Source organism: Vidua macroura, chromosome 1 (genome assembly GCF_024509145.1).
Source record: "Vidua macroura isolate BioBank_ID:100142 chromosome 1, ASM2450914v1, whole genome shotgun sequence".
NCBI classification, from domain to species: Eukaryota; Metazoa; Chordata; class Aves; order Passeriformes; family Viduidae; genus Vidua; species Vidua macroura.
Window position 1 is genome coordinate 59227816 of NC_071571.1, and position 14434 is coordinate 59242249.

The 14434-nt window shown below is 35.4% G+C and overlaps 1 protein-coding gene across 2 annotated transcripts in view; it reads left to right on the forward strand.

Annotated features, from left to right (window-relative positions):
- The window catches only part of SLC12A7 (solute carrier family 12 member 7), a 73191-nt gene that overhangs the window by 21677 nt on the left and 37080 nt on the right, over window positions 1-14434 (forward strand). For both annotated transcript variants that reach the window (XM_053972764.1, XM_053972773.1), the window contains exons 4-8: window positions 2310-2456; window positions 3185-3239; window positions 5413-5543; window positions 7648-7889; window positions 9600-9811. In XM_053972764.1, the coding sequence (XP_053828739.1) occupies window positions 2310-2456; window positions 3185-3239; window positions 5413-5543; window positions 7648-7889; window positions 9600-9811 (787 nt within the window). The remainder of the gene's footprint in view (window positions 1-2309; window positions 2457-3184; window positions 3240-5412; window positions 5544-7647; window positions 7890-9599; window positions 9812-14434) is intronic.

Below are 14434 nucleotides of genomic sequence, written 5' to 3' on the forward strand. Positions count from 1 at the left end.
GAGGACAGGGCACGCCCAAATCCCTCCATCTTAGAACCTCTGACCCCCATGTACAAAACTCAGACCCCCCTGTACAAGGCCTAAAACCCCCCTGTACAGCACTCAAAAATCCTACCTTTCACTTTGTGACTACTTCTATTATAATATCTAAACTTTTGTGATTTCTTGTTCTTCCTGCAAGGTTGGTAAATTGTTCCATGGGTCAAGCTCAAGACCACAGGGGTCCCTGGCCGCCTGCCAGGGTCTCAGAGGCTTCTGCCCTGGGCCCAGAACATCCAAGAGTGTCTGAGGGACACCTTGGGTTCCGACAGGTAGTAGTTTTTTTGAGTAGCTGTCTTGGTTTTGTGTGTTGGAGTAAGTATTTTTATAACTTAATGGATGCATTCCAAGAAAACACTTTGTTGCAAACATCAAAATATTATACTTGAGGGAGGGGAAGTCATATGCTCTGTTTGACACATTGCTAAACACACTTGCTAGAACTGAATTGAATTCATCAAGGGTTGTCTGTCTACTGGATACCCAAAATGTATATCTCTGTGTCTGTAGAAGTGGAATGCATGCAACAGTTGGAGTCTGCAGCAGCATGTTGGATTGATCCCTCTGTTAGCAGAGGCTGATTTTGAAGGAAAAAGCTTGGATTAAAGCATGTGACCTGACAGAGAACATATAGACAAAGGAGGGATGATGAGCTGCATGGTGAGCGTGGTGACTGAAAGTAAGAAAATTAAGGTAGATGCTGGGAAGGGACAGTGCTAGGAGTCACCTGTTTTTGTGTAGAAGGGGTGCTGCTACTGAATTTATATGCTGAGCTATGAAGAAAAGAGAAGTATGTGAGAATGAGAAAAAGGAAAATGAGCACAGAACAGAAAAGACAGAGATGAAAATACATTTGAAAATAAGCTTAGAACAGCACTTCATTTGACTGGAAGGGAGATTTTGAGTGGAAGTTGGTACCAGGACAGTGGGCAAGGCTCAGGGATGAAGTCCAACTGTTTGTTTAACTGTTTGCTTATCCTGCATTTGTTAATGAGTGTGTTTTTTTTCTGTCTAGTTGTGCTTGATCTATATTTGTTTCATCTCATCTGAAGATAAACTTCAGATATGAGAAAAGTAACACTGATCTTCGCACACTTTCCTTAGTGTGTACTTAGTGTGTACTTAGTGTGTACCCTGTTGTCTCTTCAGCTGCTGTGTAGAGGTTTTTGTCAATGCAGCATCTTATTACTCCCTCTGGAACTGACTATGAACAAATTCACATAATGTCCTCACTTGCTCTTGATCTTGTTTGTGCTCCATGTGGTGGCCTGATAACACAATTTTAATGTATGTGTCTTAATTTCATTTCTGAAATTGTGATAGTTAAGTAGTAGTCTGTTAGAGTAGCATTTTTAATGGTGTGATTGAGACAGTGGTGTTGATGCTGCACATGGATATTGCCCAAGATGCTAAAGATAAAAAATATAGTCTAAATGGCATTCTATGGTTTCTTATAAATACTTGAAAATTTAGTGTCTTAATAATTTTGATAACTTCTAAAGCATCAATGCTTGCTTATTTATTTAAATTGATTGCCATTTTTCACAGACCAAGTTGTGATTTAAGACCATCTTATGTAACTGGCAAGCTACTGTGTATAACTGTTGATTCTAACTACAGTATTTCAAAGTCTGATTTCTCTTCATAAGTGTAGAAGACTGAAACTTCAGTGATGAAGCCTGAATGCTTTTGTGTGTGTCTTGACCTATGATGATCATTAACAAATAAAAAGTACACATATACTATGTTGTGGCAGGTTTTAAAATTTTTGAAAAAAAAAATTGTAGTCCGCTCTGCATTACTTCATGCTCTGTCTTAATACCTTGTCTTTTTTTTAAATTGAAATTACTACTGAATTTAATTTTTTGTGCCAGCTGTGTGGCAATTTGTGATCAACTTTTTGCAGAATATAAATGATATTTTGATTATGACAGTAATTTATCTTTAAACTGTAGCCTGTAACTGGTATTTCAGAAAAAGTTTGTAAAGTGTTATAATCAACAGATAAAGGGCCATCCTATCCCTATCAAGGTTTCATCCTAATTCCTGTGGAACAAGAGAGTTTGTAATCACAAATAGTTTTCTCTCTTTTCAGGAACTTTTCTTCATAAATAGCACGTGAATATTTGCAAAGCTGGACACTCTGAAGCTACCATTCAGATTCACTTGGCATTTGTGGAAGCATTTGTGATAAGTGTTTGTGGAATAAAGTGTTTATGGATTTAAAATTTTTTAGTGCAAAGGAATTGATGTTCTCACTTTGTTTCCAGGGTCCACGAATGGGCACTTTTATTGGTGTATATCTTCCCTGTTTGCAAAACATCTTGGGAGTTATCCTTTTCCTGCGTTTAACATGGATTGTAGGAACAGCTGGAGTTCTTGAGTCTTTCATTATTGTGTTCATGTGTTGTGCTTGTGTAAGTTACCCTTATTTTACTTCTTTTTTAAACTCCTGTCCAAATCCTCTGTTGGAAGAGTACTGATACCTTCTAATATATGAGTATCAGGGAAAAAATAACCGTATTTAAACATATTGATAAAATTGTACTGATATTTAACCAATATGGTTGAATTGAGAGAAATGGGTTATATATTTCAGCAGTGAGTGTCATGTGTCAGTCTAACCCATATGGACATTCTTTTGAGTAGATCAACGTAAGCTTTTGTTTGAAGTATTATATGAGTTTTATTAAATCAGCCTTTAGCAAATATTTCATTATTTACATTGAGATCTGAACTGTTCTGCTTTTTTCAACTTCAGAACAAACTGAATAATAAACTACAAATCAAACCCCACAGCATTGCATCCATAAAGTAATTTTTTAGAATATGAGACCACTACCAGATGTTGTCATAATAATGTTACAATTAGTTTTCACTACTTTTTAATTGGAATAATGAGCATAGTATTTTAAGTATATGCAATGGTCTGTATTCTTCCAGTTCTTTTTTAAAGACTGCATCAAGTATAAGTTAACTGAATCTTCTGCTGAAAAGTTGAGTACTTGAGTTGCATGGATATCCCAAATTAAACATCCTGGGGGAAAAAAATCTAGTTCAATTTAATTACTGCTTTGCCCAATCTTTTTAAAAAACCCTCCAAAACTCTGGTATTTTTAAATTTCCTCTATTTTGTCTTTCACAGACTATGCTAACTGCAATTTCAATGAGTGCTATAGCAACAAATGGTGTAGTTCCAGGTAATGAAGAATTTTATCTTACATGGCAAATTCTCAAATAATGAAGTTTAAATCTGAGATAAGAAATTCTTATCATTCTCAAATATCAGAAGTAATGCTTTTGTGTCAAATGCAGTTTTTCTTCTAATTGATTTAATAAGTAACTTTTTAATGTGAGTTGCAGGCTTTAACTGAGTCTTCTGGGAATTACAATCTGCAGCACATCTTTGTCATCAGTCATTTGATCCTGTTTTAATCAAAGATAAGACATTATAAATTGAATTAATGGAGACTAGTCTTCACACAAATAAGGTTACTACTTTTCTCTCTCCTGAATTTTCCTACCTTCCAGCTAAACACTGGTGTTAGTTATCTTGTTTTCTGCAAGAATAGTAACTGGTCTCATGGCAAAAATATTTTTCTGTATAAACACTCTAGGTTCTGCTCATCTCCTTAAATTTTCAGGACAGATTGATAAATTGATTCGGCTTCATAAAGTAAACGGATTTTTTTTTTTAGTTGCAAAATCAGTTAGCTCTTGAGGCTCTTACCCTTTTCAGTTTCTCAGCACAATAATTGATAGTTCTGGTGTTCAGATATGAAGTCTGAACAGTTTAGCTAATAAACTTAAAACTGAAGTTGTTGGGCAGAAGTAAAAGCTATAATTTATGAAGGATGTAGAATAATTGTATTATAAATGTATTTCAGGTATACAGTACCATATATTAAATAAAAAAAAAATAGACAATTTTGTTTAAAATACTTGTGTTTTATAATAAAATGGAGTTATTCAAATCAGTGTGCAGATAACTAAAATGTTCTGCTCTATTCTCCCTCATATTTTTAACGTTCATTTAATGGTTTTGTTTAGCATCTCTCACAGACTTTGAAGCCTGCAGTTCTTACATGAGACCGGTCTTAATTTTCACTTTTTTTGTTGTTGGTGCCAGTTTCTTAGAGAAATGATGCTTGTCCTGAAATATATGGAGAAGGCAGAAAGCACAGATAAGAACCTAGGATTGGAGGAGACCTGAGCAGCAGGATCCTTGCTTTTGCCTTTATATGCAAGAGCATTATATTTAGTAAAAGGATTGGTGACGTATCGTAATATCTTTCTTAGTTTCTCATTCATTCATATTGAAAACATTGAAGTCTGTGGAACAGGCTGCCCAGGCAAATGGTGGAATCACCATCCTTGGAAGTGTTCAAAAAACAAGGAGAGGTGTGGTGCTTAGAGACAGGGTGTAGTGGTGGACCTGGTAGTGTTAGGTCAACGATTAGGACTTCATGATCTTGGAGGTCTTTTCCAATCTTAATGAGTCTATGAAAAACAGCTTCAGACTCTGCACATTGATGTATGTTATTTAAAATTACACACATGTTTTCTATGTCTCCTTCTTCCCACAAGCAGGAAAAAAAGAATGAATTTAAGAGTAGATGGAGAAGGAACCAGAGAGAAGAGTTTGCCTTGAGGGAGTTGGTTGACATTCTAAGAGAAAGAGATAAGCTTGAAATTTAGAGCCTTATTAAAAGGCAAATAATGCAATGGAAATAGGATGGTGGTGGTGTAGTTTATGACTTAAAGAAAGATGATGCATATGTATGGAAATAAGAGTGAGAATTAAAGAACTCAGGGTCGAAGTGAATAGTATATAAGTAGACAAAGAATAAGCAATCCCTACCCAACACCTTTAAACAGTACTAAAAAACTGTGATCTGTAGTTAAAGCGGCAATGGTTTCGTGTACAGAAAACATAAATCAGAAGAAAATATTCTCTTTTGTCCTTGTCTCATAAAGCAATTATTTTGGAAATTTATTGTTTGATGGGGATCAGCTTAATGCTAGAAGCTAAAAATTCATTCACATCTGTTTATACCTGTATATGCTTTTCTAATTTACTTCTGTTTAGCTTGTGGAGTTTTTCCTCTTCTTGCTTTGGTCTTCACTTTCTGTTCCACAGACAATGCACATCAGGATATTAATCTTGAAATGTACATTCTAACTACCTAGATGGTACAGACATTGATTACAGTCTTGTCATGAGCATGTCAGTGGAGACACAAGCAGTGATTATCATGATTATGTTGATTGAATTATTCAAATTTTTCTTCTCTACTGCGATCCTTAATCTGAAGGCCTGGAGGTGTTTTGTGGTTTTTTTGTTTGTTTGTTATTGTTTTCTTAAATTCACAGCTGGAGGCTCTTACTACATGATTTCAAGATCTTTAGGGCCAGAGTTTGGTGGAGCAGTGGGACTTTGTTTCTACTTGGGCACAACCTTTGCAGGAGCAATGTACATTCTTGGTACCATTGAAATTTTATTGGTAAGTACTAGTTTCTATTAAGACTAAATGTATTTGGGCTGTTTCGGGATATTGCTGATGAGTGTTCTTAATGGTCTAAAATGCATTCTAGTTTGATGATCGTTAATGTTTTGTTACTACATTTTCAGGATGTTGATATTTATTCTTACTCTACTTGCGACTATTTGAGGAAGTTAAATTTTTATCATTAATACAAAAATAAATTAAATGCTATTTGATGTATATTTATTCTACATAATGTGGGAACCAAGCAGAAATCTTCTCTTTTCAAATAATAGTTGTCAAGCATTACCAGGGTAACTCGCTGCTGCCCAATGAAAAGTTGTGGAGAACATGAAGGGCATATTTCTGATGAGGCAATAACAATCTATCACACTTCCTCATTTCCAAACTACTGGCTTTGAATTTTCATATATTTGCAAATATGCTGTGGAAGGCTGCCTTTGTGGCAGTGGCCCAGCTACTATGGCTTTGCGTCATCCAGGAGGGGCCAGTAATTGGTCATCATATCAGAAACTGAAGATATGCACAGGAGATACTTCAGAATTCTTTCTTGTTACTTACTATGATCCATGTAATCAAATCCAGGCTTTTTTACATTTAAATTAGAGATAGTATTCACTAATGCTTGCTTGTGTGATCTGATCTGGCTTGTTGTCTGATCTATAGTAGTAACACGAGCAGATTTTGAATTGTGGATTGAATTTGGTGCACTGTTCTCCCTAGAGGGAGAGTCGTGCTGGGTTTGTGTTGCTAATAAAAATGTATGGGATACAGCTACAGAATTTGAAGTAAAATGCTGCCCAGGAATTCTGTCAAAGACCTCAGAATAGATCCCTGACATGCCCACAAGGCATGAGTATTGGGTTTTTTCCTTCACTGGGGCATGGATTATTTGGAGAAACAGAAAACAATCATCTGCCTGTGGTTTTCCCTGGCAAAGGCTTTGAAATCCACAAGAAAATCTTCTGGAGTACCTCCATACAGAGCCTGAAACTTCTGCAGTATCACTGTGTAGGGTCCTGAAACTTTTGCAATGTCACCATACTGTAGGGTTTTCTAACACTATATACTTTATTTGTAATAATTTTTTAGTTTGCTTTCTTTTTCTTCCATGATGATGTGACAATTTTCATATCTTCCAGCATTCTAGTAAATACTAATTTGCTAAACTTAAATTTAATCTAAGGAAATTCTGGTAGATAAGTGTCTATATTTCTGGATTTTGCTTATGAATGTATCATGGTAACCTCCTGTTCAAAGTTTCTCCCTGCCTTTAGAAATTACATTATTGAAAAATAGTCATTTGAGCAGTTTTTTTTAAGGACTGGAGTTGCCTCAAGCCCTGGTAGCTGAGCAGAGAGGAGTGTTTTTAGGAGTGCTAGAAGAAGGAATATAGATATTGTTGTGTAGTGTAGTACACCAATGTCTCAGAACTACAGATCAGTTTGTCTTCTCACACCCATTTATCAGTATAAGTTGTATAAACAGTTTCCAACTTCTTTGCAGGTAGAGCACACCAAAATTTAAGAAAGAGATCTCTAAGAGAATCTTGTTTGAAATTGCAGTAGTTTGAAATGTCTGGTTTAGCACATGGCTGAGCTTCTTCACTCTAATCTTGAATTATGCTGTTGCAACTTTAATTAAAATTTTATGAAGTATTATATAGGGTGTGTAATACTGAAAGCATTTTTAGCTTATTATACTTTTGTTTGATTCTTCATATTTTGTTTCAGTCAATGGAAGTCCTGTTTATGGTTTGGGGTTTTTCTTTTTTATGTGTGCTACTTCCTTCCCCACCCAAATTCCTTAGTGGTTTTTCCCATTTGGCAAACACATCAATTTGAGGAGTGGAAGCTTTTTAACAGGAGATAAGAAGCTGGAGCAAAAGTTGTATCCTATTTTTAAACCTTGTTTTTCTTCACCCTCACCCTTTCCCTTCCTTTATCTCTACAGTTTCTTGATGCCCAAATTATATGATTAAATGACTAAACTCATTTGTGAAAGCAAAACTGGTATAGAAGGTTAGATTTTATAGTTCAAGTAAATGATTTAATAAAATGTTCATTATTACATGTATGATAGTTCACCATATCTCTTGCAGACTTATATTTCTCCAAGTGCTGCTATATTTAAAGTGGCAGATGTTGGTGATGAAACAGAGGCTATGCTGAACAACATGAGAGTCTATGGAACATGTATTGTCATTCTGATGGCCATAGTAGTTTTTGTGGGAGTAAAGTATGTCAACAAACTTGCACTGGTCTTCCTTGCTTGTGTTATTCTTTCCATCATTGCCATATATGCTGGAGTTATTAAGACTGCTTTTGACCCACCTGAGTTTCCGTAAGTGCAATATCAAAGTTGTGTGGGTTATTTAAAAGAAAAAATTGTGGGGAGGGAATAGCTACTGTAACCATTTCATGTTTTAAGCTAAGTTTCAAAATACAAACACATTGGTTTCAGTGGTAGGTTTATGTAGTTTAAATACTTATGTTGTCATTTGTTATTCTGAGTTACATATCTGAATATTTCTCTCATTTTTCATAAGATATGGTAACTCTAGAAAATATTCTTTGGTAGTTAAAATTTGGCTGTTATTTCATCCACACCAAGGAGCAAGAAGGTGGGTTTTGCTGACAGCAAATGGAACTGCTTTATTAAAGATTTAAACTAAAACCTATAAAGTAAAAAGATCAAGAAACCATTGTAGCTATTAACCATAGTTATAAAAGAGCCATAATTTTAAACTTTGTGTTATGAAGAAATTTTAGGAACCTCCATTTCTCCCTACTTAAAATTGAAACATTGAAGTGTTTAAATTCACTTGTGTTTGTGAAGGCTTTCCCATTAATAAAATAAAATGGTATTGTTGTTATTCATGACACATTGCTTTTCAAGGTCCTCGATGTGCTTAATTCTTAGCTCAATAGGAGTTACTACTTTACTCCACTTATTAGTTGCATTTTATTTTACCCAGTTATATAAGTTGCATTTTGTGCATATTTTTCTGTTGAAAGAGGAAAAATTATATTGCTTAAGACATGATTGGAATAGGCTGATAACTTCAATCTTGCATGGCACTTCATAACTAGAGTTATCTTTGGCTGTATGATTCAATTACATATGATGTTACATATGGTACATATGTAACAGAATATGTTACAACTTCAATATTACTTTGAAGCATTGGTAATTACATTTCAAATTGACCATTGTGGACTGTTCTGTGACATTATTTTACATGTAATATGCAAAATGTTGACATATTTCTGAATGAAACTTGTGTTTCTAACAGTAACTTCCAAGGGGGAAATAGTAATATCTTTTTGTCACCTGTATAGGTAAAAGATAGTTTATGTGGATATGTAGCATAGGTAAGACTCATTACCAAGTTCCTGGAAACTTTATATGTGGCTACTACTGTAATATTATTGTACTGGGGAGAAAAATATAAAAAGAGTTTATTTTCCACTAAATATAATGGTTTACATTTAGAGTCTGCCTCAAAATGATAAACTCAAGTGCCGTTTTATATAATGGTAACACTGATCTGATGGTGGTCGTTAAAAAACCCAAACAAAACAGCTTTTGGATTGTAATGTTTTTGAGGATCATTTAAAGTTTTTCGTTGCTAGAAAAGGATGAGCATGGTTTACTTGCTTAATCTTACTTTTATATTTTCTTCATCAGACTCATCTTTTAATTAAGTGTATAAAGTATTACTTAATTTTACTTCTTTCTTGTAGGACTGAATGCATCATAATTGCTGTTATTTAGTAGTCAAGCTACTTAAATTGATTGTACTTTCTGAAGAACAAATCAGAAGGCAAAATAGCTGCCAATACCATAAAGTAGAAATATTTGATCCATGTTTTAAAGGCTATTGATGATAGTTTTAGATGTAGAAACTATATACTGTTTTAGTAGATGTAGTATAGGCCTTAAGGTAGATAGTGTAAATAACAGGTTTCTGAAGAAGTCTAGTGGACAAAAAATGGCTTAATTCACAGCCTTGTATTGAAGGAACGCTGATTTTATTTTTCTTGTTTATAGTATCTGTCTCCTTGGAAACCGTACATTGTCAAAACGCAACTTTGATGTCTGTGCCAAATTTACTGAAAGCAATAATGAAACAAAGACTACACCTTTGTGGCGCCTGTTCTGTGATAGTTCTTTGCTTAATGCTACATGTGATGATTACTTCAGTCTCAATAATGTAACAGAAATCCAAGGAATTCCAGGAATAATGAGTGGAGTTCTAACTGGTAAGTTGGAAAGCACAGTGATTTAAAAGTTTTTGGACATTCTAAATTTGGCCAATGGCTGGTCAGTAATATAGTGGTCTGGTCTGTCACTATCTCTTTACCCCTAGTCTGTGTGAAAGATTGCTACCTTGAGCATGCTTCTTCCTATAAAATTTTCATCTGCCTTTAGAATCTTAGTATCAAGTGCTTTAATTTGGGGGTATTTGGAGTTTTTTAGGTACACTTTCAAAAGCCATTGTTCAATCAAAAAAGTGGTAAAGTGCTCACAGCTTTTTTTAAAAATGTGTATGCCAAACACACATTTCAGTAAAGCCATTCATTAATATATTTTCAAACTCTCCTGAGGGAGAACTTGTTTCCAGTTCACAGGTGGTGCAACGAGAATGAAGTGCTGTGGATTGTCCAATCTGTGCAAGTTAGTGATTGAATTAGAGAAAAGCAGTCTACAAAGTATGTAGATTTTCTTCTCTTTACAGATCTGTATGCTTGTGGCAGCTTGGAATTCAAATTGCATCAAGTCATAGGATTCATCTTAAATGTGTAATAATTTGTATTGTACACACACAAATAATATTTCTGGGAATGAAATGGATACACTGATACCTCTCCTTTGTGTTTCCTTAAAATAAAATTTGATTTATATAAATATGTTACATAAGGACACTAGACAGTCACTGCTGCCATAGTACTCCAGTTTAAAATATCACATATAAAGTGTACAAATACAGTAAAAGGTACTAAATGAAACATAGACTTCTCTGAATCTAAATTTGTGGTTTTTAAAAAAATAATTTTCTCAGTGAAAAAGGAAATTATTTGCTTGCTACAAGAAATGTAACTTAGAGTTTGTTCTCTGAGTTTTATGATTTACCATATGCATATCTACAATTTTTCATGAATAATTTTGCACTTCCTGTCCCAGCTCACAAGTTAGCTGTTTGTTCTAATTTTTTGCTACCCTGTAAGAATTAAATTGTTCTTTTACTTTGTGGAGGTTTCAGGCTGAGTACTATTTTTTTTCTTTTGTTTCATTCACTGTTTAATGTTTCATTGAACAAGCAATCCTGTATTAAAGTATATTTTGCTAATTTATTCTCACATAATGCTAAGATCTCTAAAGACCTGGAGTCTGCTGAAAGCTCAGTGTGAGCAACATGCTTTCCAGTATTCACTGCTCTTTGCCTACCTCTAGTAAATTTCATCATGTGTGGGTTTTTTTTTTTGTTTTGTTTTTGTTTGTTTTTTTTTTTTTGTTTGTTTGTTTTTTTTTTTTTTTTTAAGTTCTTGCAGCTGTTTTTCCTTCTCCAACTTTGAATTAACTGAGAATTGCCAGCAGGCTCTCATCTTGGTGCTAGCTCCTATTTTTGGGCTGTTTGAGTGTACTGGATAGCACTGGTTACATCCTGATGGTCATTCTTGTAGAAGTTTACTGGTGGCTCTTCTGCATTATAAAGCTGTATTTCCATTTACTTTTACCTGTTGCTTTCTGTCTTTGAACTGTTTTTTTTAATCCATGTGAGGAGATTTCCTCTTATCCAATGTCTTGTGTAGATTCCTTGGGTGAGGAATATTTTAAAAACATGGGCAATACAGATGGACTGATCCAAGTGGATTGTCTTCATTTATGTTTCCCTCAAGGAATTTGAATACTTCTGACAATTTTCTTATACAAAAGCTGAGTTGAGGCTTCCCCAGTTTTTCAAAACTCAAGAAAAACTGTGAATAACTACTAAGTTTTGTCAGAAATCAAAAATAACTTCCATGTTTATTGCCTCTATCAACTCTTATTGTTGCTATTGACTGTTCCTGTAGAGATGCTACTCATGAGTCCTTAGTTTCTGTGTCTCCCTGAAACACTTTTAAATGAAAGAAATGGCCTTCCATTTGTCCTTGGGTATAAATACTACTTCACATCAACCTCAGGTATTTCAGTGTTCTTGGAGATTTCAGGCTGAGTACTGCTTTTCCTGCTTTTGAAAATATGCGCTCTGCTTCTGTTCACTGATTAACATTTCTCTAAACAAGAACTACTCTATAACAATGCATTTCACTATCCTAGTTACACCTAATACTAAAACTAGGTGTCTTACTTGCTGAGTGTGAGCACACATTCTGATACCTAGCATAAGCTTGAGCTCTCGTGGTAGAGATTTCTCAAGGAGAATTTTCTTCCACTTGATGAATGTTCTGCATTGTGTGAAGGCTTTGGAGCTGCAGGCTCTGCACATTAAAGTTTCTTGAGCTGTGACTGGGAATATTCAGATGCCATGACTGAGTGTCTCGGGAAGTGTGCCAAGTCCTCACACCATTTATTGGGCACTCATATAGAGTAAGTATTCATCTCTTATATACCTTCTGTGAGTGTTGTCCTAACAATAATAAATCATTCTGCAGATGGCTGACTAAATAGGCCTATAAACCTAACAGAAATTATACAGTTCTGCGAACTACCTTTATCAACATTTTTCTGATGTTGGTAGCATATTGGTCTGATACATTGTACCTGTTCTTGTGTATGTACCCTAAATGCTAGCTGCTAGGGGAGCCTTAGCAATCAAGGAATGGTCCTAGAAGGGCCAAATGTCTGGACTTTTCTGAAAAGTTATTCTTGTTTCTCAATCTAACTTTCAAGTCCACTTGGATTATCGCTTTTGGGAAAATAAGCATAGGAAAACTCTGTGTGACATGTTATGAAATGGGAAAGTGATTTCTATTCAACAAAGTATCTAAGCCAATTTTACCCACTTGTGCTGGCATGCACAGTTCCACAATTAAGTTGCATGCATTGCAGAGCTTAGGTCATCGTCATTCCTGTGTCATGCTGAATAAAGGACACAAGCTGTTGAGTGCTTATTAAGTATTAAGTGGTTTTGATTGGCAATTTAAGCTGATTTTTGGATTTTCTTCTTATGTTTCACTGGGGGTAAATAGATGCTAATTTGGAGATCGTCTTATTTTACATCACTCATCAAATCTCTGCTAAAATTCCTGAAATTTAAAATTCTTTTGTTTTATTAACTCTTCTTATGGCTTCAGTCTTATCTCTAGATCAGTCTGTTACTCCTCTTCATTTGATTGCAGTAATACACATAGCATTCCTTAGTGTAAGGAGTGCTGGTGTCCTGGACGGTCGGGACAGATAAAGATGAGAGATCTCTGAAGTCAGGTCTTAGAATATACGGTTTATTGCAAAGGTGTGGGTGTGGGGGCCCTGCTTGGAGCTGCCAGCCGCAGCTCGGAGCAGGCCCCAAGGAGTGGGGGCAGGGAGAGATAGTGAGAGAGAGAGAGGTAGCGGGGGCGGGAAAGGATGCTAAGAGAGGGTCCAAGAGAGCATTTCAAGATCCAAGAGGGCCTCTGGTCCTCCAGGTACACCTTATCAGGGGGCTTCAGAGTGGGTGCAGAATAAGACTTGGGCCAATGGGATTACAGATACCTGATACTTCAGGGGAGGGTTACAGATGTGGGATAAACTATACATTTTTGAGGGATGAGGCAGAACATTCTATCTGACCCTTGGATCTGTCTGTAGGTCAAAAGGGGGAGTTGCCTTCAACTGGCTACACCACTGTTGCTCAGCAACCAAGATCTGACATCTCAAAGCTCATTCTCATCTCAGTCTCGCCCACAGTCTCTGTATTTTCCAAATCCTTTGCCAGGCAATCATATTTACAAGGCTTTCCCATTTAATCTTCCCCAACACCTTAGGAAATAATACTTATTTTTAATCTTTGCTCTGCTTTCTCTTCTGCTTCTCATGCATACTTCCATATATGCTTAACAATTGTAAGATTTTTGTTAAAAATCTGGGTATGAGTACCCTCTCTTTGGCCACTTATGGTTCAAAGTCCATCTTCTACTGTGCTCAAGGTTACTTTTTGCTATTATAAAGGCTTAGAATATTGTACTTAAATTCCCTAGAGTTGTTCAGAGTTATTCAGGATGTCTGAAAATTGGCTATTCGATCATCCTGGCAGTCCATGGGAATTGTTTATTTCCTTGCTGTAAAATCCATTGCCTTCTTGACAGGCCAGAAGAGTATCTACTTTGTTTTCTCACATATGATAGGACAACTTGTCTCATTTTCAAATAAGAATCAGTGTGGTCTGTTCTCACAATCTTATCAAGGTACATGACCACTGTTTTCCACAAGTTTAAGTTCTCAAAATTTATGCTTTGACCTATCACTCTTCAAACAAACGTGCTTAGTTTGCTGGGGAATTAGAGCCATATTCTGCTGGGGTTTTTTTTGCTTATCAGTCATCTTCTGGAGTCTGGTTACCCTGCTTTTGTCACCATATGGAAATTTTTTAACATTAACAGCTGAATCCTGAACTGTTATGCAGGATTATTCTGTACAGGAGGTCTCAAAGAACTCAAACTACAGTTAAGTAGAATTTCTTTTTCATACTGCTCTTCAAAATACAAGAACAAGAAATATTAGTATATACTAAAATTCCTTGAACCTGGAGATAAGGTTCCTTATTTTTTCACAACAGTACATCTGTGTGTCTGTGCAATGTAAGTGTACATTCTACAAATATGTTAGAATTTAATTCTATAACTATATTTTGCTTTAAAGGAAGAGAAAATTTTGCAGGACACATCTCACACTACTGCATTTTT